The sequence below is a fragment of the Oncorhynchus nerka genome, linkage group LG16, assembly GCF_034236695.1.
Source record: "Oncorhynchus nerka isolate Pitt River linkage group LG16, Oner_Uvic_2.0, whole genome shotgun sequence".
In the NCBI taxonomy this organism is placed as follows: Eukaryota; Metazoa; Chordata; class Actinopteri; order Salmoniformes; family Salmonidae; genus Oncorhynchus; species Oncorhynchus nerka.
The window spans coordinates 9,956,383-9,982,141 of record NC_088411.1 but is presented as its reverse complement, the minus strand read 5'-3'; the positions used below and the strand labels follow the sequence as shown (position 1 = coordinate 9,982,141).

The 25,759-nt window shown below is 45.0% G+C and overlaps 1 protein-coding gene across 1 annotated transcript in view; it reads right to left on the bottom strand.

Moving 5' to 3' along the window:
- Positions 1-18,118: 18,118 nt before the first annotated feature.
- LOC115144000 (zinc transporter ZIP11-like) overlaps positions 18,119-25,759 on the bottom strand; it is a 126,024-nt gene continuing 118,383 nt past the window's right edge. Inside the window, exons 5-7 of the mRNA XM_029684560.2 lie at positions 21,610-21,708; positions 20,446-20,604; positions 18,119-19,572 (exon numbers count right to left, since the gene is read on the bottom strand). Coding sequence (XP_029540420.1) covers positions 19,494-19,572; positions 20,446-20,604; positions 21,610-21,708 — 337 coding nt within the window. The 3' untranslated portion in view covers positions 18,119-19,493. The remainder of the gene's footprint in view (positions 19,573-20,445; positions 20,605-21,609; positions 21,709-25,759) is intronic.

The following is a 25,759-nucleotide window of genomic DNA, read 5'->3' as shown; positions in this document are numbered from 1 at the left end:
AGAGGATCCCATCAGCTTTCTATAGGCTAGGCCTACTATATTTATTTCTCAACTTTCCTAATATTAAGCACATTGCTTCTCTTTATGACAGCCATGTGAGTGAGAGGTGATTCGGAGCGTGCAGCCAGGAGACAGGAATTTTAATTATTATATTCCGCCCAAGGGCCCAACTGCCACTGGCCACAAAAGGCATGGATTTTTATGGGGCATTACGGCCACACAAAGGGGATGCCGCCGGGAAATTCAAGGCATTATCAAGTGCTGGTCAAATTGTAATTGAGAGACTGATGAAGTGTGTACAGCCTTCGTAAAAATCAAAGCAGAGCTCATGCATTTCATTCAACCTTTTTCAAATCATCATTAGTCACATCACGCAGCCTTAGAATATCTAAAAACATCTCGACATATAGCCCAATGTTTTTATCACAACTAAAGTTACATAAATAACTCTAAATTAAGCAAATAAGAGTACCTGATTCTTTGTTTACCACTCAACACAGAATAGCTTCATGTGCGCACTCCCTCAAATTGTTTGGAGAAAATATCCTTTCTATTTTATTCAGCATTGTTCAATTGTATTCTACATACTATGAAATAATACAAAATAATGCCACGGACTTGGCTGCCAGATCACAGCCTAACATAAGGACAACTCAGAGTATGCTATTCTGTTCTTCTGAAATAGACACAATTTTATTCATATCATGTTCCTTTAGACCTGTCTAAAATAAATAATGGATTTATTGTGATGGTGTATGCTATATTACATGGATTTATTAGTCTTTTAAAATGCAGATGTTCCAAATGTCTGCATCAATGGTTTGTAGGCTATGAGTGAAAGCCAGGAAATGCTACATGTGTTTATGTTAATTAACGGTCAATTACCATGAGACGGGCAGTTATTTAAGTGATAATGCCCGAGAAGCCGGTGTTTGGAGGATATATTGGCACGGGTGTTTTTGGGCCCGAGACGAAGTGTAGGTCCGGCAAACCGTGCCAATATATCCACCGGCTTCGAGGGCATTATCACTTTTATATAATGGGTTACCAACATGTTCAAATAATGACAGACATATTTTCATTAAAAACATTATTTCGCTGAATTTATTCATACTATTTCATCCTTCCACAAGATATAGTCCCGACACAAATCTAGGGTTGCTACCCAAGCTGGTCCGGTTGCCAGAGACAGTTCAGTCTTTTTGTTCTGTATCTATGGATGCGACCCAGTCGTTTGTTCTAAGTGTTCCATTGCCATACTGGCAGGCAACGTTCTTATCCCTTGCTTGCGAAACAGCCAACTATGGCTAACTACAGTCATGTCAAACAGTGCAGAAAGAATAACAACAATAGCTGCATTTGTATTTGGTGAAGCTGTTTTCTAGTGACATTTATTTGGATACATCGCCGTGAGGCGCAATTTACGTCTGGCATAGAAAATGTGCTCTCTCATCAGGACACTGTTGTTCAGAGGAGCTAGCCAACAACACAGCTAACACAATCACTTCAAACTGAAGCTGGAAAGACTGCAAACTAGCTGCACTTCATTTCATTTGACCTTTTTTCACTTGACAATTCTTTGTATATATATCCATAAAAATGATGCCAGCTGATTCATGCTTTCGACTGGCTGAGAATCGCTGCCTGCCTGTCTCATCCCGACTCCCAACAGACACGTTCATTACTATGGGACAGCTGGAGATTGAATTTTAATATTGTTGCAAATGTCGGAGAGACAGACAGCAAGGTTTATACAATTCTCCAACCTGTGGAAATACTAAATGTTAGTCTAAAAGAAATGTGAGATAATGTCTAGATGTTTTTTATAGTGGAGATCAAGTTTATAAATTGCCAGGCTGGGCTGATGAGCCAGTGTATTGTGCTGTCAGATGGAACAGAGTAAATAGCCATTGTAATGTCATAGATTTAGCTCGTGGTAACTTATGGAATAGACACTGGCTGGAATGCGGTTTTAACCAATCAGCATTCAGGATTAGAACCACCCATTGTATAATTGCTTGACAATCACCGGCTGACAAAATTTCATGACCGCCACAGCCCTTTCACCACATACTTACCTAACCTACTACGACGCACACACACACACACACACACACACACACACACACACACACACAGAGAGATCACATGTAGCAGATGGATCTGCTGGCATTTCACTGGTATAAAACATAGGCCTATACTTAGCGCCAACAGTGCTAAGAAGCAATGTGCAAAATGCTGATTATTAAAACCTGCAGGAGAATGTAAAGCAATGTTGGACTTTGCTACACAAACTGGCATGCGTCTATCACACACTTTAACTGGTCCAAAGAAACCTATCACAGCGGCCAGCTCAATGAAAAAGGCAAAACTGTACACACACACACACACGTGCAGATAAACACATGCAGATAAACACGTGTGCACGCACGCGCGCACACACACACACAGATACACACACAAACAAGGTTAATGTTGTACAGCCTAACAGATCCATCTAAACGATGCCTTTGTGTGTAGGACTTTGCATAGTTTGGCTTCCGTATAAAAGAGTGAGCTCAGGCAGAGGATTGTACAGAGCATGAGTAAGTAAACCACCTAAATTCCTCTCACACGCTTCGACAGGAATCCAGCGACCAGGCAAAGGAGGCGGAGAGGTGGTGGTGGGGCAGAGGAGAGGAGGAGAGAAGGGTGCACTCTTTTCAAAGCCAGGGCATAATTTGTCCTGTTCTCAGTGTGGTACAAAAACAGAACTTAACATGTAGCAAACAAGAACGAGGTCGCCAATCGCCAGCGATGTTAACCCTTTGTATGGACCCAGAGACAATGAGGGCCCAGGGGAGCCCAGCAAACCCCAGATACTCTCAGTACAAAGCGGAAGGGAAAAACAAGAGGATTGTAAAAACTTAGGTGAAGAAATTAAAGTAACAAGAAAAGATTAGTCAATGACTGGGCAGCACATGAAAGAAAATGCCGTTTTCTTATTCCATATAACCCGCTTTGAGGCCTGACGAAAGCACTTGATCAATAACATGCATTATTGTCCATGTTAATAACATTAGCACGCTGACGCTCAAAGACGACATCAATAGGCGGGCACATGAAAAGAGAGATGATTAGTGAGGTGCTATAGGAGGGGCCAGCTAGGAAAATATTCATAAGGGCCACAAGTCTATCCCAAGGGCCGCTCTCTCTTTAAACACATTTAAGAGAAGGGGGAAAGTGTTCTGTTCATCCTCAGAACCACCCGAACATTTGAGAGCGAGAGAGAGAAAGGCAGAGGACACTCTGCAGCCAAACTACACACTAGTCTCCCACTTACAGCCGGGTCGGCATTGGGTGTCTCAGAAGTGGAAAGAAAACGGAGCGTGTTCCTTTTATTGTTTGTTTTTCTAGCACTTTGTGTTATTCTGGTTCCCTCTCTCTGTTCTCTCTGTCTTTGCGTTACATAATGAGGTCCATCCATCCCAATTAGGAGGTGTTGCTTCCTGACGAGGGGTGTGTGTTGTGGGGAAGGGAGGACGGAGGGGGGTACTGGGTTTTGTGTTCTTCTTCGGAGAGCTTTTTTAATTGTGTATAAAATAAACTGGGGTGCTGAGCATCAATCATTAGCTCATACAAATATCAAGAGGGGTAAATCTAACCCAACTATCCCTTAGGATTACTCTTGCACACTATGGATTCGGTATGCAGAACCACTTGAGAGGTGTTCAATCTGGATGAACTGCAGGCAAATGCAATCACACCTACTCCTCGAGAAATACAACAATAAACCCTAAATCCAATACTTTCAGCCTCCATTGCCAGTCTCCATAGAGAAACATGGAGACACTCCACACACACACACAATCACACACACAGTTCTCTCCCTCCGTGACACATGCAAAGATGAAGTGTGTTTTTGTTTTGGGAGGAAGAGAGGGTTAATTACTTGCACTTCTCGATCAAAAACATATTTACTGAGTTCTCCCCTCTCCTTTCTCCTTCATTCTGGGGAGGTAGGGGGTGGGGGGGGTAAGAGGGAGTCGGAGGTTAACTTCTTGTGTGTCTGAATGGAGAACAGCTGCAGGGTGCTGGCCAGGGACAGTTCCACTTGGCTAGAGAGAAGACCAGAGACCCCCTGGGGAGGAGAAGAGAGATGAGAGGGGAGAGAGAGTGGAGAGGTGGGGAGAGAAAAAGATATAGTAGGAGTGGGGAGAAGATGGCAGGGGTAGAGAGAGGTAAGGCAGTCAACAACAACAACAAAAAGCGTATAGAAAAGGAGGAGAAGAGTGTTAATGGAAGTGCTGAGTGGTTCCCATAAACAGAACCTGGTTGAACAGATCCTCGTAGCCTGAGGGTATATCACAGCCCAGTTGACTTTACAGAGCAGTGGAGTGATTCCAAAAAAACGCAACACTTCATCTGCTAGTAGAGGACATCACAAACAGTTATTGTTTGAGACGGACACTGGGATGTTCACAGAAAACCAAAAAATTGACGAGCGTTACACAGCAAAAATAACTGCAAAAGACCCTGACCAAACTCAGACGACGCATCATCGGTGTAAAAAAAAAGAAAAAAAAGAAGCTTTGCTGCGTACGAATCACCAAACCATCGATTTCCCCCAGAGAAAGAGGCACTGTGGGAACACGTTTGGTAGCAAAGCATTCTGGGAAAGGAAACAAACGTGTAAGAGGCTCATCTGGGTGATTTCCTACACTGGCTGTTTTTCTCCTGTCAGTCAGGCATTGGTAATGCTTTAATGAGCTGACTGTCAGTACATGATGAGTTGTGTGTGACACCGCAGAAAAAACACATTATATAAACAGCACCCTCTCGGATATAGGCTATAATCAGATAAGGGAGGGGGAGGGAGTCGTTGAGTCATTCTGTTGTCAGGATGTGTTGCCAACGATGCAGACAACTCCATATTTAATGGAGAGTTTCACTTGCTGTTTTTAAGAGTTAGTATCCGAATAGGACTATATCTGTGTCTGTATCTGGCAGTGCTGGAATCTATGAGTTGGGTAGTAAGGCCAGAAGGCCGTTCTAGCTGGGACTGTTGTCCAATTCTTGAATCACTGGGCACTTCATGCATGGAGCGTTGCTGCCACCCAGTGGTTAAAGGGAACATAAACGCTGCCCTGCAGTGCTCTATGCCCAATTCTAAACAGGCCTCTAGCCGCTTCTGTTCCATCTTCAGCCTATCTGGGAACAAGGAGGAGCTTGAACCATACTGCGTATACCTGTCAAGTAATTTCAGAACTATTAGCCATCTGAACTAAAGTTTGTGTGTGTGTGTGTGTGTGTGTGTTATTTGGGTTTTACTATCCTTGTGGGGACCAGGATAGGAAAACAAGGAAAATTCAGACAAGTAGGGACATTTCGCCGGTCCCCACAAGGAAAAAGGCTATTTTAGGCTTAGGGGTTAGGTTCAGGGTTGCAATTAGGGTTTGAATTAGGGTTAGGGGTAACGTTTAGGGTTAGCAGTTAAGGTTAGCAAAAAAATGTTGGTACCAATAAGGGTAGTAAAACAATCGTGCACGCGCGAGAGAGAGAGAGAGAGAGAGAGAGAGCGAGCGAGAGAGAGAGAGTGAGAGAGAAACCCAGTGCACCCCAAAGGCCCCACCCTCCACTAGAGCATCACCACCTCCATTGGCCGAGCCAGTCTGGACTAGAGGTTGACCGATTAATCAGCATGGCCGATTAATTAGGGCCGGTTTCAGGTTTTCATAACAATCGGTAATCGATTATGGCCGATTACATTGCACTCCACGAGGAGACTGCATGAGAGGCTGACCACCTGTTACGCGAGTGCTGGAAGGAGCCAAGGTAAGTTGCTAGCTAGCATTAAACTTATCTTATAAAAAACAATCAATCTTAACATAATCACTAGTTAACTACATATGGTTGATGATGTTACTAGTTTATCTAGCTTGTCCTGCGTTGCAAATAATCGATGCAGTGCCTGTTAATTCCTCATTGAATCACAGTCTACTTCACCAAACGGGTGATGATTTAACAAGCGCATTTGCGAAAAAAGCAGTCGTTGCACCAATGTACCTAACCATAAACATCAATGCCTTTCTTAAAATCAATACACAAGTATATTTTTAAAACCAGCATATTTAGTTCAAATAAATTCATGTCAGCAGGCAATATTAACTATGGAAATTATGTAATTTCTCTTGCGTTCTGTGCAAGCAGAGTCAGGGTATATGCAGCAATTTGGGGCGCCTGGCTAGTTTCTTCCTAACAAAGACCGTAATTAATTAGCCAGAATTTTACATAATTATGACATAACAGTAAAGGTTGTGCAATGTAACAGCAATATTTAGACTTATGGATGCCACTCGTTCGATAAAATGTGGAACGGTTCAGTATTTCACTGAAAGAATAAACGTTTTGTTTTCTAAATGATCGTTTCCGGATTTGACCATATTAATGACCTAAGGCTCGTATTTCTGTGTGGTTATTATATTATAATTAAGTCTATGATTTGATATTTGATAGGGCAGTCTGACTGAGCGGTGGTACACAGCAGCAGGCTCATAAGCATTCATTTATATAGCACTTTCCTGCATTTGCCAGCAGCTCTTAGCAATGCTTGAAGCACAGCGCTGTTTATGACTTAAAGCCTATCAACTCCCGAGATTAGGCTGGCAATACTATAGTGCCTATAAGAACATCCAATAGTCAAAGGTATATGAAATACAAATGGTAGAGAGAGAAATAGTCCTATAATTCCTCTAATAACTACAACCTAAAACTTCTTAACTGGGAATATTGAAGACTCATGTTAAAAGGAACCACCAGCTTTCATATGTTCTCATGTTCTGAGCAAGGAACTTAAACGTTAGCTTTTTTTACATGGCACATATTGTTTTTTTGCATTATTTAAACCAAATTGAACATGTTTAATTATTTATTTGAGACTAAATAGATTTTTATTGATGTATTATATTAAGCTAAAATAAGTGTTCATTCAGTATTGTTGTAATTGTCATTATTACAAACAGAAATATAAAAATTGTCCAATTAATCTATATCTGATTTTTTCGGTCCTCTTATACTCAGTATCGGCAACGGCGCTGAAAGATCATAATCGGTCAACCTCTAGCCTGGACCAAGTCTAGCCTAGTACCCCACACCAGACCACCGCATCTACCAGACCAGAGAGGCAGCCCCCCGGCCCAGAGCTGGCCCCCCTCCACGGGGCCCAACAGCAGGACCCGTTTTAAAACAGTCTACAACACCTTTCAAATTGATACAAACGCAGAACAATGCCAAATTCATGAGAAGTTGAAGGGATTAGAAAAAGCTATAAAGGACAATCAAAATCCATTGGACTCCCCAATTACTGACAAGTAGCTCTATGCCTGATGGCATCCTAAATGAGATGCTCAAATTCACTAGTGCAAAATGTTCATTGGGAAAGGGGATACCTAGTCAGTTGTCCAACTGAATGTATTCAACTGAAATGTGCCTTCCACATTTAACCCAAACCCTCTGAATCAGAGAGGTGCGGTGGGCTGCCTTAATCGACATCCACGACTTCGGCGCCCAGGAAACAGTGGGTTAACTGCCTTGCTTAGGGTCAGAACAACAGATTTGTACCTTGTCAGCTCGGGGATTCAATCCAGCAACCTTCTGGTTACTGGCCCAACACGCTAACCGCTAGGCGACCTGCCATTTAATTAGATCCTAAGTGTAGGTTATTTTCTTGACATCTGGAATCAATGACTCATAACCCTAATCTTTAACAACGGAGACCATTTTGACCCTAACAATTAGAGAGGCATTTGTGTGAACAGTAACCTGGGGAAGCTTTTCTGTAGTATTATAAATGTTCTAACATTTCTTGAGTAAAAAGCCAAATTGGATTTGTACCAAAACATCGCACGACCGATCAGATTTACACCCTACACACCCTGATAGATAAACATGTCCACCAAAATAATACCAACATGTATGCCTGCTTTATCGACTTCCAAAACGCATTTGATTCTATTTGGCATACGGGACTGTTCTACAAAGTGGTGTAGGGGGGGTAAACATATGACATAATTAAATCAATAAATGCAGCTTCAAAACTAGCAAGAAAATAATGGAATTCTTTATCCAGGGGCGGTGCCTTTGCCAGGGATGCAATCTGAGCATGCGCTCTTCAATATTCACATCAACGAATCGGCCACTATTCTAGGAAAATCTTCAGCCCCTCGTGTTAGTCTCCACAATCCAGAGGTTAAATGCCTGCTCTTTGCAGGTGATCTGTGCCTACTGTCACCCACAGCACATGGCCTACAGCAGAGTCTAGAACCTGCTGGAGCAGTACTGCCAGACCTGGGTCCTGGCAGTAAACCCCAACAAGACCAAAATAATTAGATCCAGATCTCAGGGAATTAGACCAAAGTTCTGAATTTGTACAAAATATATAGAGTACTACACACACTACAATTACTTAAGTTTAAAAAACAAACTCAACTGGACAACTAAATGAGGCAGTGAATGAACTGAGAGAGAAAGCACGCAGGGCATTCTACGCCATTAAAAAAATAATTTAAATGTGTCATTGAACCAATTGTACTTTAAGGCAGCGAGGGGAGTCCATTTGCAAAACAAGATTTCACCCAATGGGACACACACCCCATTGAAACCCTGCATGCAGATTTCTGTAAGATTCTCCTACATGTCCAGAGGAAAACTACAAACAATGCATGCAGGGCAGAATTAGGTCCATATCCACTAATAATAAAAACAAAAAAAAGAGCAATTCAGTTTTAGAAACATCTCAAATACAGTGATTCCCTCTCATATCATTAGCAAGCCCTGCAATGCCAAGAGCAACGAAAAGAGTCCCCTCATCCAGCTGGTCCTGGGGTTGAGTACACAAACCTATTCTACTAACATACTGAAGCCTCAGGACCAGAACATCCAATCAATCAGAGTAAACCAAATTACAACACAGTCAAAACAAAACTACATTACCTATTGGGAAACACAAGCACAAGCACAAAGACAAATGCAGTGCTGTCTGGCCCTAAATCGATAGTACACCATGGCAAACTATTTGACCATGGTTACTGATCAAAACCTCATAAAGACCTTGACAAAGTACAGGCTCAGTGATCACAGCCTTACCATTGAGAAGGGTAGACACAGGAAAACCTGGCTCCATGTAGAGGAAAGGCTGTGCAACCACGGCACCACAGCAAAACCTGAGACAGAGCTGCATTTCCTGACAAAATGTTTAAAAAAATGAAACAATTAGAGAGTGTCATTTCCCAAAATGTTAAACCCTTATTCAAGGTTTCAAAGACTGCTCTGATGAGAATAGTCTACATTTCCTGTTGGGGGAAGAAGCAGAGAGCTATGAGTTGGCGGTGCACAACATTGCTGTCTGCCATAAGATGAGGGACAGTGTCCTCTATGCCATTGTTATTGTCCATTGCATGGTTATTTCTACCCTTAATTATTGTTGTTATTGATTGTCCCGTTGACAATCTTGATGATTATTATTACAATTATGTTCATTTTGTAAATGAATCTGTAAGTGCCGACGCCGGACAGCAGAAGCAGGTACGGGGAGTCAGACATTTCTAGGGGAGGTAATAAACAGGTGGTAATAAACAGGCCACCCGGCGTCCCAACTGGGCGAGCCGGCCGAGACATGGGCGCTGGGCAAGCCGGCTGGGCGTGGGAGCCTGGCGAAACGGCTGAGGCAAGAACGCCTGTCGATCCCACTGCAGCGTGGAAGCCCGATGATCCGGCGGAGCATGACATGGGATGGGAACCTGCGGCGGCGGAATCCAAGCCCGACGTCATCAACAAAACAAGAAAAACTCATGGGCCGGCTCGGCGAACAAGACCTGACGACCCGGCTGAGGCCCGACGTGGGATGGGCGCCTTCCGGGCCAACCGGGGCAAGGAAACGTCTCGAGCCAGCTAGGGCGTGACAGCCCGACAAGCTTGCTTAGGCACCCCCGGTTCCATCGGTGGCTGCCTCCGGACCCGACGTCACCACCAACCGGAACACCAGTACTTCCCGATGCTTTCTGTGATGGCTGCTGCATTCTGTAAGGACCGACACTGGACAACCCAGGACCGACGTCACCACCAACCGGAACACCAGTACTTCCCGATGCTTTGTGTGATGGCTGCTGCATTCTGTAAGGACCGACACTGGACAACCCAGGACCGACGTCACCACCAACCGGAACACCAGTACTTCCCGATGCTTTGTGTGATGGCTGCTGCATTCTGTAAGGACCGACGCTGGACAACCCAGGACCGACGTCACCACCAACCGGAACACCAGTACTTCCCGATGCTTTGTGTGATGGCTGCTGCATTCTGTAAGGACCGACGCTGGACAACCCAGGACCAACGTCACCACCAACCGGAACACCAGTACTTCCCGATGCTTTGTGTGATGGCTGCTGCATTCTGTAAGGACCGACGCTGGACAGGAGAAGCAGGTACGGGGAGTCAGACATTTATTCAGGAACAGACATAGAACAAGACGGGAACAACGTCAGCGCACGGGTAACACGTACATATGACAAACAATGCAGCTGCGGGGAACAGAGCAGGGGAACTGACAAATATAGGGGAGGTAATAAACAGGTGATTAAGTGAGTCCAGGTCAGTGCAATATCACTGAAGTGCGTGAAGAGGGAAGGCAGATGTGCGTAAACGATGGTGGCAGGAGTGCGTAATGCAGGGCGTCCTGGCGCCCACGAGTGCCAGGGGGGAAGAACAGGAGCAGGCATGACAGAATCACACACTTCCCAAAATACTCTTTGGCAATATGTACATTGCTACATCTTGCCAATACAGCAAATTTAATTTAATTGAGAGAGAGAGAGAGCAAGCATGCAACCGAGCAAGCACAAATTCTTCAAAGTTGGACACTTCAAACTTTTGATCATGCATTTCTTCACTACACAGTATCCACAATCCAAAATATCTCACCAGAGGTATAGGGACATTAGTACACCCTAGTGGTGGTGGCAAGGATAGTTATTTTCCTGCTAATAAAAAGGCCCTTGTCTGCAATACTATCTCATCACCATTAGGTGGGGGTATTTGACTGCGTTGGGAATTTTGTGGGCCATTGAGAGGGCTCTAGGAGACTCCAAGAGATTGTTAACCCGTTCAAACCACAAGGTGGAGGCAGAGCTATTACTACAGACACAGGATAGGTGCACCTGTACTTCAACAGGTAAGCAGTTTGTAACAACTGCTGTTGTAAAAAGGGCTCTATAAATACATGTGATTCATAAAGTATTACTTCATCACATACTGAAAAGATCACAGATAAACAAATATTATAAGGACACCATTCTATAAACTACCCAGTGGAGAGAGAAGACATTAAGTGATGACATTCCACACAGAGAACATCACCCACATTTAACAACTGGCCTAGACTACTACAGTGGGAGAACAGCTCCTGCTCCACAACCTACACACAGGGGGCAGGCTGAGTCAGGATCTCTTTACCAGGTCTGAAGGAAGGACAGGAGTCAATTTCCCATCACCACAATCGTGTTCATTTCAATGTTGTTGCGTTTGATGGGGCTAGTCGGGAGTGCCCGTCTGTTTGTGCTATCACGTCAACTCCTTGTCACTCATTTATATTTTTGGCTTGACAATGAGCAATGGCGTTGGCAAGACCACAGACAGATCTGGGACCAGGCTATGAGGGGGCCAATTGTGACTTGAAGCAGCAAACCTGCCATTACATAACAGTGCACTATCACACGTGCCATAAAGGTCCAGCTAACGTTGCAGAAATAATTAAACGTTTCCGTACAGGGAGGCCAAACTGATATTGAATGGTACGACAAGTCTGTACACGTCACCACCGCGCGAGAGCAGCAGAGCAGTAACTCTAGTTCTCTAAACGTCACCATAGAAACGACAAGTTGCTTGACATGCATGACATGAGAAGTTTTGGAGAAAATGTATAGGCTAACTTTACGTTTATTGATAGGGTAATAAACTCTTTGGACCACTTTGATTAAACAACAAACATTCTATTTATATGTCTTCCAAGTTGCTTACATACACGCATTGCGGACTAAACTCCACTCTATCATAGAGTCCGCCAAAACGCACATATACAGAGAATACGCCTATTTTAGAGAAACATGTGAAAGTGGTTTACCTGTCAGTCCAATGCAAAACTATGTTCTTGCCACATTTTATCCAGAGGTGACGTTTTACAATCCAAAATCCAGTTTCTTCTTACATCACGCACAGGGCCGTTATGTGACATCCACCTGTGTAGCTGATGGTGATGGGTTCTGAAAGCCCAACTCCTGGGCAACTGTAGACTATGGATATGACACGGGATATAAATATTCATAATCACGATGCGTAAAAATATATGGGAGTCGAAATCTAAATGAAGAACCCCACGCACAAATTAAAAAATATATATAATCCTCAGCTGAACACAACTCCATACAAAGCTCTCCACAACGCACACACATCTGACCGCGGGACAAGGGATAGGCTATCCCATGAGATCCAATAGTCAATTAACCAAAGAGCACATGACTTCGAAAACTGCTTCATTTATCAAATCCACTTAACACAGAATAAATCCAGATTTGGATGAAATGTTCTCGCGTAGTCCAGTCTGTTCTTTGCGTTGCCTTATTCGACTGTATAGCGCGATCCAGCGGTTTGCAGTGCAGCCGCGCACTAGTTTCTCACGCATCTTTGCATTTCCAAAAAGTCGCGTATCACGCGGTAAAAGCCAGCACATAAACTGAGCCATGTTGAGAGCTGCTAACCCAAAGAATTTGGGCAGTGACCGATGGGATATGTAGTCCCCACCCACAAACAAATGTGTGACTCCAGCTGTTCCCAACCTGCATAAAACACATACAAAAAAAAAATGTAAGTCGGTTACATGGACTTGTTCACCTATTTGTCTGTATTATCCTGGTCTCTCTTTAATCAAATGAACAGGCCCTTCTCTGACTGAACGTCCTGCTGGCAGTCTTACATCACTTTAAAGTCTCTCTGCCAGCAGACATGCTGTTATTTTTTGAGCATTTTAAATTACTAGCACGCAAGAACTCGGCTTCGCTAAGAAGAGTAGTGGAACTATACACAGAATGGACTGGGTGAGTGTGGGAAGCGTGCGTAAAAGAGGCAATCAACAAGAAGCCAACCCACACAAACGTTTTGATCAAACGACGTTATATACTTATCATTGTCATTGTTCCGATGTTCAGGTTAGTTCCCTGAGTTGATGCACTTCCAAGACGCAGCAAAAAAAAAAAGCGTGGGAGTCAAAACTGCCATATGTTTCGGATGCAGTCAATGTTAAACCCGCGCCGGGTTTTCCCTCCCACACTCACACCTGAATTCCCGAACACCTGAACTGCACGCGATCCCGTAAAGATGCAGGTACTTGATAGCGCTCTTGTGTGAACAGGGCTGAGCGGTTACGGAAAGTGTGTGCTCACACGGCGTTGCGTGACTAGAGGGGTTGGGCCGCGGAACACAAAGACATTGTTCAGTGTGTGATCAGTCAGTCAGTCAGTCCGCCTCTCCGGTAACACAGCAACATTCCTCCGGCGTTCCTCAGCCTCTCCCTCCACCGCTGCACAGGCTGCTGCTGTGGGTTAACCAGGGGAAAGCGAAAGTGATGTCTATATAATTGTGCTTTATAGTGGTTCCTGCCCTTTGTGTGGTTTTCTATATTTAGCAACGTGTGTGAGAGAAATGAGAAATGAAACATTTTAAACAATCACCAAAAGAGTAACTTCTAATGATTCCTATTCACAAAAAAAATGTCACAATGGGAACATGACATAAATTGGTCAACAAATGTGTGTATGAATAACAAATTGCTAAAGTCATTTCTGAGAGATCTTAAGTCTTCATCTGCTTTAGGGTTTTGGGACACTACTTAATATCTCTGGTCTCTGTAGTCTCTCCCTGGTCTTTTGGGTCTCACTCTCACTATCTCTGTCCTGTCTGTGTGTTTTCTCTGCCGCCACTGTCACAAGGGCTCATTCAGAGGCTGAAGAATAGCTCTATACAGAGACTTGAGGGACACATTGAACTCAACCTGATTTGGGAGCTGTAGTTATTCCCTGTCTCTGTCTTCCATTCTCACTCGTGAAGCCTCTTTCAGTGTCTTGTCTGTCTGTCTGTCACTTATAAACAGTAAAACACACACACAGTCTGGTGAATGACTAGACAGGATGGTGAGTGTTTGTGGAAATGAGTGATCACAGATCCCCAGGGGTGCAGAAGCCACTTAGGGAGAGGAAACCAGCCAATCAATTAGCCCTGCTAGAGGACACAACCATGTTATTCTCCACATCCTCCCGTCCGCACTGTAAGGGCTGTGTTTAGTTTAAATCAATTTCCCTCGTCCCCACCACAGTCACACGCACACAATTCAGTGTAAGTTACACTGATGCCACTAAGTGTGTATGTGACCATCAGCCGTGGTGTTCCCTTTGAGGAAAGGCAAAGGGGGATACCTAGTCAGTTGTACAACTGAATGCATTCAACTGAAATGTGCCTTAAGCATTTAACTCAACCTTTCTGAATCAGAGAGGTGTGGGGGGCTGCCTTAATCGACATCCACGTCATCGGCGCCCCGGGGAAATCAGTGGGTTAACTGCTTTGCTCAGGGGCAGAATGACAGATTTGAACCTTGTCAGCTTAGGGATTCGATCCAGCAACCTTTCGGTTACTGTCCCAACGCTCCTACGCACCAGTCTACCTTTCTATGGCCGTTTTTTTTTCTCCACAGGGTCAGAGATCGCTGGTGACAATGAAGGCATCTGCCTAATTATTGACACCTCAACCACGCTGGCCCTGAGTAGGTTATTCCTCAGACGTGTGTGTGTACCGGCTTCGCGTGTCCGTGTGAGTGAGTGGATTTGCGTGACACGGAGAAATCCACCTGTCCCAGTGTTGTGGTTGAGAGGGCTCTCGCATGCAGAGGCTTGTCTCTTCAACAACGTGGCACATTGTACCTCTACCATGCTCTCCCACTGCCAACACAGCAAGAGAGGGAGCTCTGAAAAACACACATGACAAAAACTATAGATGATTTAATGATAGATTGTATATGATCACTAACCATACACAGCCATGTCGCTCCCACATTCCCTCTCATATGATGATACGGTTATCATTAAATCGACCAGAATGCAGGGACATTCAATCTGTTGAACCTTGTTGAACTATGCTGCTGGGTCCAATTACTTAATGGGTCTGGGGTCTATGATCCATCGGGCTGATACTTGAAGGTTTGTAATTGTACTCTTATAAGCCAAGGGACAGGAGTGGTTTTGACTTTGTCATGTTAGCTATGCCAATGACTCAGGTATCAAGATGTATCACTTGAAATCTCCTTTTTGTCTGAGCATGAGAAAGAGAGAGAGAGAGAGAGAGAGAGAGGGAGAGAGAGCACAAGAGAGTCAGCCGTTACGATGCAGTCCTTCATAAAGGTAGTATTGTTAAGTTGCGTGCGAAGCTCCTGCTTTGAGCTTTTTGGGTCTCTGCCCACTCTTGTTAACCACAGACCTCCCCTTTCTTTCAGCTAGAAGTAAACATTTGATGTCCGCACGCAATCCCTGGAGTGTCTCCTCCCCCCCGTTTCACTTTTTTACTCCTTCTCACTCACACACACACACACACACACACACACATTCTCCCAAGGCATGAGTAAGCACCTGTCAGCAAGGTGTGCTGCCATTGGTTGACGCTGTAGCCTGTCAAAGCCTCACAACGAGACCATCTTCAGAGTTAAGCTACCATTCCTTTCTCGACCCCCCACCCCCCTCTCTCTTATGACTGAGATCATACCTTACATCTGTACTCGTACTACCCACTCACGGGTTCAGCTATACCTCACATACTCAATCCCTTACCCCACCGCATCCCTACTCTACATCCTCATGTCCTGTGCTTGAGCATCAGACTCTCCTCAGCACTCCCCTAGTGTAACAGTGCTCTAACAGTGCTGTACTGTTCTTTGCCGTTGGATTGGCTACTTCTGACATTCTTTGACCGCCTCTCCAGACCAGATTACTAGCAGACGGCCTGTGGTCAATGCTCTCCACTGTTCTCCTCATACAGGACTATGGCCACCAGACAAAGGAGCCATTTGATCCCAGGCACAAAGTAAAGAAAGGGTCCCTTCTCTCGGATCCTGTGTGCTCGAGAGACTATGTGAGTGTATGTGAGTGTGTATATATATATTGTGTGCACGCGCTCCATGCTTGTGGCTTCCCAGTCTCTCCGGTGCCCAATAAAGTCAGGGAAGAGCCGTAACAATAGCCATTGTCCTGCCTATACCAATCCCTGCCCTCAGTGAGGTGGGCATGGTCGCTCCGGGAGACGCTGGCACAGGGTGGCTATGAAAGGGGTTCTTTGTCCTTCACCTTCACCGTGGCAACAAGGTGTTTCCTGAACTGGCATTCCGACTCAGTGAGAAGCAAAACCGCGTCTCGCCTCTCCCTATCGTACTTATCACAGCTCCAAAGAAAAACAAATAGGAAAAAGAGGGAGAAAACCCATACACGCATACATGCCTATGTGTGTGCCAGTCGACTAGCTGCCAGGGCTGAGGCTTACACAGAGCGTACAAAGGTATAGAAGTGCCGTGGAGTTGAGCATTTGTTACATAAGGATGGGTGATGGTTCAGGTTACTGGTATCATTATCTAGCGCTGTGAGCCTGAGTGGACAGCGGATACATTGCACAAGACAAGGCCTCAGTCAAAGTGAAATGGTCCATTCAATTCGCTCAGATTTTCCCGAAAGCTACACCTTGAAGGGCTGAGGACTGAAATGGCAAGAAAACAAGGGGAGAAAAAGGACGGACGAAAGAGTGAGCAAGTAATAGAGAAGCGAGTGTGAAGGGATAGTGGCGTCATGTAAGGTTTCCAGAGGGCTGCCAAAGGTCCCCCCCCCCCCATCTCTGTCCAGGAACGTAACATTTCATTCCAGAAAATGTCCGCTCTACTGTACTCTGCGTTTTCCCCAGGCCTAGTGCGTAGACTAGAAGAGTTCACCCAGTACTTTATCATTTCTCCACTGTCTCATGTCCGCTGTTCAAAGTAGTGGCCACACACACATCATTCCTGTTGACAGGGAAGTGCAGTGTGCCAGAAGCACAAAACCGTCCATTGTCACATGTATGAAGCCTTTACATTGGCTAGTGCATGAGGAAGGCTGAATGGGACTACTTCTAAGTATAACTCATGTTTTTATGCATAAAGTGTTGATGTTTTTTATGCCAATCTCCCAATGGCAAAAAAAAAAAAATGCATGATTTACACCATTTCCAGTTAGGCTCGGGCCGTGTACAGTAAGAGCACAGCTGCATGGCAGTAAAGGTCTACAGTACAGTGTGTGATTTATTCCAGTGACTCATGAGTCAGTGGGGCAGTGGCTGAACCAGGGTTGACCCCCACTGACTCACAACGTAGAGAAAAAAAACACACAAAGTGGAAGCAGTATTGGTTTATTACATCATCGTCGCCATCAATAACACGTCTTTCTCACTTTTCCCTTTGGAATTGTTCTATCTAACCCCCCCCCCCCTGCTAGAACAGAGTCAGGCAGGGCGACAAGGGGCAGTTTGTTTCAAGCGTGTCTGGGTAGGAGTGCTGATTTAGGACCAGTTTAGCCTTTTAGATCACAATGAATGAGATTACATGGACAGGGAAGTCCTTATTCTAATTGGTCCCAAGGGTTTAAAAGCCCCCCCTGCCTCACGCAGTACAGTACAGTTCACGAATGGAAAAAAAATGGAAAGGCAAAAGGGAGGTTTCATTTGAGTTATGTGGCTGGCATTCCATTTGGCGAGCTGTCCCAGCTGTTTTCTCACACAACCTTCACATTAGTCATGACATTTCATCTGTAAGAATAGCGGAATGTTACGGTATTATAATAACAATGTAATAAGAATGGAAAGGTGTGCTAAGATTGAGAAAAGAAAGAAGCAAGCTGTAAAATGTTGCTATTCTCATTCCCTTCGTCCAAACACACAGTGGACCATGCATTATGTTCTCCCTCCCTCCCTCCCTCCCTCCCTCCCTCCCTCCCTCAATAAAGTTAAAGAGAAAAGGAAAAATAGACACAGAATCACTCTGTCATTTAACTGTTTGCTTCACGGAAGATGAAAACATCATGCCATCCTGAATGAATCAGGGTGTGCGCCATTTCTGAATATTTTACAGTACATCCTCATCTGAGCAAAGATTCGGCAAACCAATACATTCAGCTGGTTATTCGTGACATGTCTGTAGACACAGATCCCTGTGTTTCCTTCAGTGACCATAACTAGCCTTCAAAACACAGTGTTGAGGTACAACTGTGCAGTGGTCGACACAGCTGGAGCCAAAATGGCATAAGCCCTTAGAGGTGTAACCCCATGGCACACACTCCATAAAGATCCATTCAATACAAAATATCAACTTTTCATACACGGCTGTCTCAGTTCCAATCTAAACCAGTCATACAAACATCAATCTTCAAGTATTGTCACATTTTATAATTCGGATCCAGTATCAAACATAATTCTTTGCATTTTCAGAAGAAAAACAAAGTATTTGGTTGAGCATCCTAAAGGGGCAATCTGCAGTTGAAACAATAACAAAACCCAAACCCCACCACTGCTTTGGTAAAACGCTGAGGGTTAGGCTGGAGAAATGGAACCACTCTCAAATTCATAAGCATAGCTATGGATGCAAAGACTGACTATTCATGATATCCAAATAATAGTTTTAACCATGTTTTGAGGCTATGCAGTGCTTGTTTACATTTCAATTGTTCACAAACATTGGAGTAAAACAAGATTATATTCTGGGTTCTGATAGGGTACGACGCTTGCACTGAGCTCATGAGGCATTTCTAAGTTATGTTCTTCGAGAATCAGGGCGGCTAGCAGCTGTGACGATGTGCAGAGAGAGTCGGGAAGAAAGTTCAGGGAGGGAGTGACTTAATCGATAAACGAAACACAAAACAAAACAAGAAACACGAACAATGCACAGGCATGAAACTGAAACGGAAACAATGGCGCCTGGGGAAGGAACCAAAGGGAGTGACATGTATAGGGAAGGTAATCAGGGAAGCAACGGAGTCCAGGTGAGTCTGACGATGGGTAGGTGCGCTTAACGATGATGACAGGTGTATCGCCATAACCAGCAGCCTGGTGACCTAGAGGCCAGAGAGGGAGCACACGGGACAGCAGCCTAGCAGTTAAAAACGTCGGGCCAGTAACTGAAAGGTCGCTGGTTTGAATCCCTGAGCCGACTGGGTGTAAAATCAGAATCGACGGATATGCAGATCGTTGGATGAAATGCGCAAAATGTTATAATTCCAACATTTAAAAAAAATCATATCATAAAATAAAATAAAAGCAAGCAGTTGGAGAAAAGGCAGATTTGGTCCCTTTTCTTCTTTCGAGGTCTGGTGATTGTCATATTCTGTGACATCAGCGGTGTTCCAAGCGAAGCCTCAGCCCAGCCCAACGTCCAGTGACATCATCACTACAAAGCCCAGGATGGAGGTCCAGGAAGCCAACGTACCGTTCCCACTTCAAGACAATATACATGGACAGGGTTAATCAATGTTGGTGTATTTATACAGTACTTAAGTCATATACAGTACACTGAGACATAAAGTCTGGAAAGATAAGATTGATAGACAGGCAGAAATAGAGGCAGACAGACAGAAATAGAGACGGACAGACGGAGACAAAGACAGAATGATAGACACACACACATACATACACACATACACACAAACACACACACAATAAACAGGCCAGCAGGCACACACTTCACAGTAACAGTCTACCCACACAAACTGTTGGATGTTGAAGAGAGGACAAGCCAAAAGACAGCTCGCTTCCCGTCTTGAATTTTAAAGCAAACAATACGCCCAGGGTTGTGAAAACCAGAACATTCCAGGGGGACCGTGTCTTTGCTCCTCTCCCACTCTCCCTCCCTGCGGCTCACAATTACACAAAGACAGCGATTGATCAAGTCTGGCTCAGTCACAGAGATGGGGAGCGCTATGAACAACCAAGCAAAGAGTTGGAACCAGGGTGGGAAAACTTAAAAAATAAGAGACAGAAAAATGTATTTCGTTCTCGGCCATATTCTATGCTTTCTGTCTCTTTCCTTTCTGTCACACTCTCGTTGTATGTTTATGTATTACTAGGACACTTTGTTCAAGTGTTTTCGAAAGGGTTAGTTAGACATGGGCTAAGCCTTGACTAAGACATGGGCTAAGCCTTGACTAAGACATGGGCTAAGCCTTGACTAAGACATGGGCTAAGCCTTGACTAAGACATGGGCTAAGCCTTGACTAAGACACGGGTTTAGCGATGGGAGGGCACTGTTAATAGAACATCTATCCCTCAAATCTCGCTCGATGTTCTCCATCAGTCTGCGTGGCCACCCACCTGAGTTGAGCCTCTGGGATGATGTCATCAACCACCACATACACCATGGCCCCGGCAGCGAAGGCCAGGGCGTATGGCAACAGTGGTTCCGCCAGCACCACGGCAACGCTGCCTAGCAACCCAGCGATTGGTTCTACCATACCACTGAGCTGTCCATACCTGAGGAAATAGACCATGAGTTAGTTAGAACCCTATGGGGTAGGGATGTGACAACAACAAAAAATATGATCTTTTAACTTTTAAACTGCCATTTTTAAAAATTGGTTTTCCATTAAAACAAAAAGAAAAATTCCTACAATTCCAACGCAAATTCACAATGCGGCTGCTGTCAGCAACGGTTTGGGTCTCAAGGTGCGTCGGTTAAACATTGCACTTGCACTACTGGTACCGTACCTCAATTCCACGTGGCAAAGTTTGTATTTCACCAAGATTCAGTATTTTTGGAACGGAGGAGACTGATTAGTTGCCGACACCTCCGAGAAGACAAACACATATTTCCTAGCGAGCTAGCGAGGGATGGAGAGAGAGAGAGAGGGCACAGTATAGGCAGGTCGGCCACCAGGCAGAGCGTCAGAACCGTGCACTAGGCACATCGATCGGTAATCAAAAGCTGTATCTCGAAATGGAACGCTGTATCTCGCAATTCCTCGTCTTGCTATGTCTCGCAACTTCAATAAAGCAGGGCCTATCATCAATGACCATGTTAGGATATTCTACACACAACAGACCGAAAGACTGAACACACAGAGTCATCATTAGCCAAGAGAAAGAGCAGGCGAGCCAGTGCGAGGGAAGGAGAGAAAGGAGGGGTAGGCAGAAAGAACAGTGTGCATATGGTAATCTGTATCTCACAACATCATGCCTAAAGTGTGTGTCTTCCTCTCTGGTTCAATTTATATTACACAACTTTCCCCAGGCCTTTATAGCCTATCATCTAGTTAGTCTATAACACGGCAAAGACATTTTTTAATTCCCTCCCCCCTAATGTTAACAATCCCAATTTCGTTTAAACGCTCACACCCCTACTAGGGGCCCTTTTTGGCTCCTTCCGTCATTGGCTGTCAAACCAAGATAAAACAATTCCCTTAGTATGAGTTCAGATGCAGATGAACAGAGTGGTCCATATGAAGGTACTCCGTGGATCAACAGAGAAGTGTTACTCACCAGAAGGCTTTCCATGTGGACATCCCTGCACCTCGCAGAGGGAGGCTCACCGCAAGGCCCTCTGGGAAATTCTGGATACCTATGCCAATGGCCAAGTTTCTGTAAAACACATGACGATAACGATTTAGAGGATACCATTTCTTAAGATCTATGTCTGACGGCCTTACAGATTACAATTCTTATTACCACTACCTTAATCAATGGTCTTTCATTAACATTGGTTAAGAAGCCTAGGTGGAAGAGATTTCAGAGCTTTGAGTTTGCATTTGAAGCATTTCATTCACTTGAACCTCAATGCTTCAATGGAATTTGAGCTTTATCATAACTAAGTGAGGTAGAAAGTGTGGTTGGTGAAGTATGGTTGGTGGGTGGGTGAAGTATGGTTGGTGGGTGGCTGGGTGGATGGGTTGGTTTGTTGGTTAGCTAGGAGGAAACTGTATCTGAACGATATATAGTACATAGCATGGGAAAAAAACTTGACTATTTTGCTGTTGGCAGTTTCTGTGTGAAACCTGTTCCGGGGTCAGTTATAAGGCAGTTGTGCTCAGTCACTTTACACAGAGAATGAGTCAGCACCGGAGGAAATCATCACAGCAAAACCCACAGAGACCACAGATAGGGACTCATTCTCAGGACATGAAATGAGATGGAAACAAGTGCTAAGAAGACAGCATGTCAAGACACATGAGGAGAGCGTTGGATGTGAAGAGTTGGGAGTTCAGCAGAAAATGGATCTTAAACAAAATAAGTTGAGCTTAGAAGTGTCCATCCAAGGCTCTCCAAAGCATCAATAAACTGAGCATAACAGCACACTCCCAGTCCACACTATTAGCAGCCAGGGTGGCAATTCAACGACATGCTCATAAGTGGTGTTAACCAGTGTGTTTGTTTGTCAGCTCACACTCCACTGCATCCTAGTTGGACTGATTCAGTTCCCAGGGGGCAAGGAACTCAGCAATGCCACACACTGGTGTGTTTGGAGGGGAACGACTTTGTTTGTGTGTTTTAGGGGAAAGCTCTCTTTTGGGTTTCCTCCTTCCCTCTGTCCTTCCCTCAATCCCTGTGAACCACTCTCTGGCACAGAGTCAAGAGCCTGCCCCCGGAGAGGGAAGATTAATGACAGTTAGTCACGGTAAGGTTTACAGCTGCCACAGCCTGAGAGAGAGAGAGGGAAACGGAGTGCAGGAGAAAGAGAGAAAAGAAAGAGAGAGAGAGAAGGAAGGAAGCAGTTGTGATGTGTGTGTAGCATGAATGTATATGTGTATGTGTGTGTATGTCTGTGAGGGTGTGTGCATGTATGCTAAGATGTGGAGAATCAGAGCAGGTTGTCAGTCCAGTTGAAGTGTTCAACAGTCTAATGGCTTGTAGATAGAAACTGTATCTGAGCCTGTTGGTATCAGACCTCATGCTCAACAGTAAGTGAGTGAACATCTCGTGGCTGGGGTGTGTGGTGTCCTTGATGATGCTACAGGACTTCCTCAGGCACCATGTCCAGGATGGGTGGGGGCACAATCCCAGTGATGTACTGGGCCGTATTCACCACCCGCTGGCGGGCCTTGCGATAGTGGACGGAGCACTTCCCATACCAGGCCGTGATGCACCTAGTTAGGACGCTATCAAAGGTGCAGGGGTAGTATTTGGAGAGGACCCGGGGTGGCATGTCGAATTTCTGAAAACTTGTGACTCTCTCTACTGCAGTCCCGTTGATGTGGATTGGCCATGTTCCCTCCTCTGCTTACTGAAGTCAACAATCAACTCCTTTGTGGATGGAGTCGGTGTCGTACAAAGCCACGCATTCGTGGGTGAACAGGGAGTACAGCAGAGGACGGAGGATACACCCCTGGGGGGCCCCTGTGTTAAGAGTCAGTGTGGAGGAGCTGTTCTTGCCAATCCTCACAGCCTGCCTGTCAGGAAGTCCAGGATTCAGTTGCAGAGGGTGGTGTCCAGACTCAGGGCTCTGAGCTTGGTGTCGAGCATGGAGGGAACAATAACGTTGAATGCTGAACTGTAAATGAACAGCGTTCTCAAATAGGTGTTCCGGCCATGTGATTAGCGATGGAAATGGCGTCTTCTGTGGATCTGTTTGAGCGGTAGGTACATTGGAGTGGGTCCAGTGTGCTTGGCATGCTGGCCTTGATGTGGGCCATCACAAGCACTTCATGATGACTGAGGTGAGCGCGACGGGGCGAAGTCATTTGGGCTCTGGGATGCCTGTCAGCTGAGAAGTTGTCCATCAGCTGGTCAGCACACACTCTGAGGACGCGGTCAGGGATGCCATCTGGGCCGGCAAAGAGAGAGAGAGAATCCAGAGAGCGAGAAAGAGAGAGAGAGAGAATCCAGAGAGCGAGAAAGAGAGAGAGAGAGAGAGAGAGAGAAGAAAATGGGAATCCGGAGAAACCAAAGAGAAGGCTGGAGTATTGGAACGAAGGAAGGATGTCAGAGAGAAACATCTGGGCAGCGTGAGAGAGCAGACAAAGAGAGAGACAGATAAGAATGGGAAAAAAAGACAGAAGGGATAGAATAGAAGGAGGAGAAGTCCAGAGTGAGCAGAACCCGTGCCTCTGGTGTGGTTGAGGTGAACCCAGTCACCCAGTTCTAGGTTCACTGGTAATCACATGGGAGCCGTATTGGCAGGAAACACCACCTCATACAGTACTATTTCATAAATGTGAGCCACATTTCCCCATTACAGCAGCATTTCATGGCAGCTATGTCTGTTTAGCTGCAGTATCAGGACAGGACCAGACCGGATGGAACCATGACTGTCCAGTCCTCAGTAATGACATGAAAAAATGGCCTACAGATCAGGACAGTGTTTATGTACAGGACAGTGCTTATGTACCATCTCTCCTGTCTGTTCTCCTCCGGGGAGAGCGCACTGTCCTGATCGGTCATCTCTTCATGTCATGTTTGTCAATCAACACTGCAGGTACAGTGCGTGTGCGTGCAGACACTACCCTCTAGACCATTTTCCCTTGCCTCTCTGGTATTGGCGAGGAGGGTTCACTCTCTCCTTTGCTATTCATTGTAAATGTTTGTATGCCTGTGTAGCTAAATTGTATCTATGATCGTATGTTATCCATTGATGCTTTTTATATGTTTTTATTTATATCTGTAAATCAACCAATGATATCAGGCCACACCCGGCCATGATTACAGACACCTGTGTGTCCTTCCAAACTATATAAACTAGTGACCCGCAGTGTTTGTCATTACATCCTGATGAAGACAGCTTGGCTGTCGAGACGCTGTTTATTCAATTATTGCATCAGACCTCCTAGAGTGTGAGGCCCTCCTTTTCCTTTTCGAGGTTTCTCTCTCTCACACATATCATTATGATTGCTATCACATGTCATGAAAGGCACATTGTTCTCAGCATAGGGATTTCGTCACAGGCTCCCACGTTAGCAGCCCATCAAAAGGATGCTAGCAGGGCGTTAGCTAGCTCAACAAGTGATTTACTGCTGAGACACTACCGACCTGTATTGAGCTGTACTGAAATAAACAGGAGCTGGTTAGCATGCTAATCGCTAGTCTATCTCTGTGTAGTAACGTTTAGCAATCATTAGACTCTGCGACAATTTCAAATAACTTACTAACAACACTGGGTTAGCAAAGAATAAGTCATATCCTATTGATTCTCTTCATTCCTACCAGATACCTAACAGTCTTGAGCTCCTACCATTTCAATTTGACCATTTTTGTCATTTAGCAGACGCTCTTATCCAGAGCAGTTAGGGTTAAGTGCCTTGCTCAAGGGCACATCGGCAGATTTGTCACCTAGTCGGCTCGGGTATTCAAACCAGCATCCTTTCGGTTACTGGCCCAGCGCTTTAACCTACTGCCTGCCTTCCTCTGCTAGGTGTGTGGTTGTAACACCTAATCTCCTCTCCTCTCCTGCCCTCCGTGGCACCTTTGACCCTCTTTTAGACTCCATCCCTCATTCCTCTTTTCTCTCTGAGGGCCCAGGGAGCTCAAGGCTCTCTTTCTGCTTTCATGGCTCTCTTTCCCCCACTAAGCCAACCCCTAAACACACACACACACACACACACACACACACACACACACACACACACACACACACACACGCTCCCTAAACAATGTGTGTCAAACAGCACAGAGGAATCACTAACTAACCATTGAAGTGTCT